The 3,907-nt window shown below is 40.2% G+C and overlaps 1 protein-coding gene across 1 annotated transcript; it reads right to left on the bottom strand.

Moving 5' to 3' along the window:
- Positions 1-232: 232 nt before the first annotated feature.
- On the bottom strand, positions 233-1,904 carry LOC149379105 (akuammiline synthase 2-like). Its single transcript, XM_089603822.1, has one exon. It carries the CDS (start codon positions 1,889-1,891, stop codon positions 509-511), a length of 1,383 nt encoding a protein of 460 aa, XP_089459948.1. The 5' UTR covers positions 1,892-1,904; the 3' UTR covers positions 233-508.
- Between the last annotated feature and the right edge of the window lie 2,003 nt (positions 1,905-3,907).

Genomic DNA, 3,907 nt, shown 5'->3' with positions numbered 1-3,907 from the left:
AACATTGTTGACATAGATGTCAACAATGTTGACATCTCGGTGGTATTTTGGGAAAAATTAGTCTTTTGGTGAAAAGTGAGAAAATGTTATAAAATTGGTGATAAATATGGCAATTTCTCTATATAATACCGTTACCGTCTCTCTTACATGGAATGGCAATTATACACACTTTTTTTTTTCTTGGAACACAAAAATCATATCTTTTGTACTTTTAACAATTTGTAGAGATTGAACACACGGACCAAAAAAAACAATATCATGATATTAAAATAGTAATTGGTTTGCTGAGAAATTTTATCTGCCCTTACTTTTTGAATAAATTTCCTCTGCTGTTATAGCCCTGTCAAATTTATAACTTCAACTGGGGAAGCAGCTAAAGACTAGAACTTTGCAATATTACAGACACCTACTTTTTTTCTTGGAACACGGAAAACATAATTAACACAGAGCATATAAATATTATATAATGATATTACCACACGAAGCAACGTAGAATTACTAATTAACTTCACAGCCTAGAACTAATGAGGTCTTCATCATCAGAGATTGGAATAAGCGGAGACACAGCGAAGGCCAAGAACTTGCCGTCCCTCTCCAACGCTGCCATAAGCTTCTCTTCAAGTGTCACAAAGGCCTCAATCTCTTTCCCATTCCCGGGTTTGTCGATCAACACGATGATATTCCGACACTCTTCACCGACTTTTCCGTGCGCGCCGACCCAAACCGGCTTTCCCCACCCGAAATCGACGCCGTTGAAGAAGTCCTTCCAGTTGGTGAACCCGATCACGTCGGGCTTCTTGGCCTCCATCGAAAGCATGTCGCCGAGCTGGCCATAGAACTCTGAAATAGGCTCGAACCCGTCCGGGCCCACCATCCCCTCGAGGTACTCCTCGTCGTAGTCGGCCATGATCGCCCTCGTCAGGGCGACCAGGCTGCTGAGCTGGACCTCATCCTCAGGCCCGGTGCTGCTCGCCACCCCGGCCCACCAGAACAGGTTCCCTGTGCACTCGGAGAGCTCCCGGGCCCGCGTCTTCATTCTCGGCCTTAGGTTCACCGCGTGGGCCGCCACGGAGGTCTTCTGGGCCGACGAGCCCGAGGCCCGCCACGAGGCCACCATGGCGTGCTTCCATATGAAGCACCCAACGGCTTCGTTCCTCGTCGGGGACGGGACCGCCTCGCTCCTCGCAAGCGCTTTTATCGCCTCCACGGAATCGCGGGAAAAGGAGAATCTCCGCGTCACGTAGTGGCTCTTCATGAACCACAACTGCTCGATCAGCGCCGTTGTGTTTTCAGGGACGTCCTTCAGCGGAGGAAAAAGCTCGGCGGCTCTGGTGTAATTGGGAAGCGGCTCCGCGTGAGTGGTGCCGGAGAATATAGCGGCCCAGATCTTGAGGAAACGGCTTAGCGTTGAACCGTCGCATACCTTGTGGCACACGGAAGTGCCCACGCATATTCCTCCGCAAGAAAAGAGCGTCACTTGGAAGCCCATCAACGGGTCGCAGGACTTCGTCTCTTTTCGGAAAGGTTGGAACAGGACGAGCTTGTTGAGCAACGTTATGTCTTTGTTTATCTCGTCGAAGTACTCCGAGACCCGAAGATTTGCTCGGGCGAAGACGAAGGGGACGCCTGCGCCGAGCTCGCCGATGTACTGGTTCTCCTTGGTCCTCCCCGAGAGAGGGTAAAAGATGGTTAGGGTTTCGGACAAGGCTTTCTTCAAGCCCGTTAGGGTTTTTGCGACATCTAAGTTTCGGTCCTGTGTGGGGAAAAATAAAACGATTTCAGGGTAAGTCGTGGGAGTGAGTTGGTCGAAGAGGCTGAGATTTGTTTTGAGAAGTTGAGTAGGCTTGGTGGATGGTTTGATAGTCTCACTTGATATGATTGTGAGTTTCATGATTTCTGTTGATTATTTCTGAAGCAAAAGGAGAGCGTTCGAGAATTAAAAAGGTGACGATGATTATATCATATATAAGGGTCTCTTTGTACCATATCATGTGCGGAATCTAAAGGTATTTAATGAATAAGGTAGATGATTCGGCCATCTAAAATACTCATCAACAATTCCTGTTAAAACTTAAATGCTGGCACATGCCTTCAGAGGAGTGACGTAGCAACCAATTTGCGAGATTCATCCATCTACCCATAACCCATTGTATCATAGATCGAAGAAGTCCGTTGTTGTGTCGAAAACATGTTACATCATTCATCAAAATAAGTTACACATCAATGCGCTTTTATTTTAATTATATCACTTAAATTTCGAACGAAAGTTATCGGACAAGTATTACATATGACACGACACATTTAATATTCGGACTTCTGTAACATGGAGTGAAACACACTAGACAAATATTTCTAAATAACAAGGTATAATTGTGAGAGAGAGAGAGAGCATATAAATTTCTATTAATGAGGAGAGAGTTAGAATTTGAATCATAATATTATAAATAACAAATAATAAAACACACAAATTGTTTAATGGGATTGATATAAATTTCTACAATTGAGATGATCTTAGCATTGTTAAAACTCAGTTAAAACACAACTTATTCTCATAAATTTTTAATACAATTCGAAAAAGAAATTTATTAGTCTAAATTTCATATTTATGGTGTTTTGGTAGAGGCACATAAAATAAGACTGAAAGAACCTGGAAACTAAATATTCTACACCTAAATGTGAGTTTTTTTAGAATGACTAAGATAGAATATTGAGCTGATACGCGAAATCTGTTGCCGAAATGATACCCTCCTTTGCCTTCTGGTCATCTCCGTCAAGTATCGTATATGGATTGGAAGCTATGAAAGATAGTTGACACGTGGCATGTGTTGAATGGACAGATTGGAGGTATTGAATAGATGTTGCACGATTGACTATTCTTGCTGAATGTCGTCCTCTACTCTCACTTTTGAGTCCTTTAATTTTGCTACAAGATTACTCAAATTGGCTGGAGTGACTGTGTGATGCATGTGTATATATATCCTTGGACGTTGCAAAACGAGAAGAATCTCGAAACGATAATGCTAATGTAAATAGATCTTAACAATTAATTATATGCATGAAAATAGCACACAAAAAGTCCAAGAAGTAATTTTACTAAATATACACAAAGAATGGAAACTAAAACCAGTAATCATGGAAACTAATGTGAATAGATCTTAACAATGAATTATTGTCTACAACATGGAAACTAAAACCAGTAATCATTTACCTATGTACCTTACACCTTATTCAAGTTAATTACAAGTGTATAATTTAAAGTACAATTTTAATCACACCTCTAACTACTTCTAGTCCATAATAGTTATGTCATCCATACAATTCTACACACCTAGTATTTTATGTTATCCTCGCATATTAAATTTATAAAAGTTTACATGATCAGTCTCTTGGATGTCACAGTGATATGATACCCTAATAATTGATGTGCAACATAAAGAGCCTAATCGGTCGTCGAACTCACGAGCTGAAGACTGGCGTCGAGCTAAAACAATGAACAACTGACTAACCATTAGTAAAAAAAATTTAAAATTTCGTGTCAAATCAATCATGAAATAAGAAAACGGCTGAAAATGGTATTTGGAAGAAAATAATTTTCTCTCCTATAGTAAAAATGTCAAGTTTTTAAGTTAAACTATCTAAGAAAATAAAAATGGTATTTGTAGTTATTACATGTTTACTAACTTTTATAAAGCTTAACTTGTGGAGGTTGAATCGCTCGGTATAACGACGCGAGTTTGATAATACCTACTAAAATAATAATCTGGGTATGAAATTTTGAGAGAGAGAGAAAGAAAGCACATAATTTTTTGGGGAATTCTCGTATAGAAATAACTACAAACTATTAAGCTCAGCATATCTTTAACAGTGAACTAACAATTGAATATGATGACTACAGCATAACCGATTT

The sequence above is a fragment of the Urtica dioica genome, chromosome 12, assembly GCF_054948205.1.
Source record: "Urtica dioica subsp. dioica isolate 48M chromosome 12, U.dioica_male_clone48M_v1_H2, whole genome shotgun sequence".
NCBI classification, from domain to species: Eukaryota; Viridiplantae; Streptophyta; class Magnoliopsida; order Rosales; family Urticaceae; genus Urtica; species Urtica dioica.
Note: the sequence above shows the minus strand (reverse complement) of the source record. Positions and strands in the feature narration are given on the sequence as shown.

Excerpts from the sequence above, each read along its gene's own strand:
- LOC149379105 (XM_089603822.1), bottom strand. The coding sequence starts at position 1,891 with ATGAAACTCACAATCATATCAAGTGAGACTATCAAACCATCCACCAAG.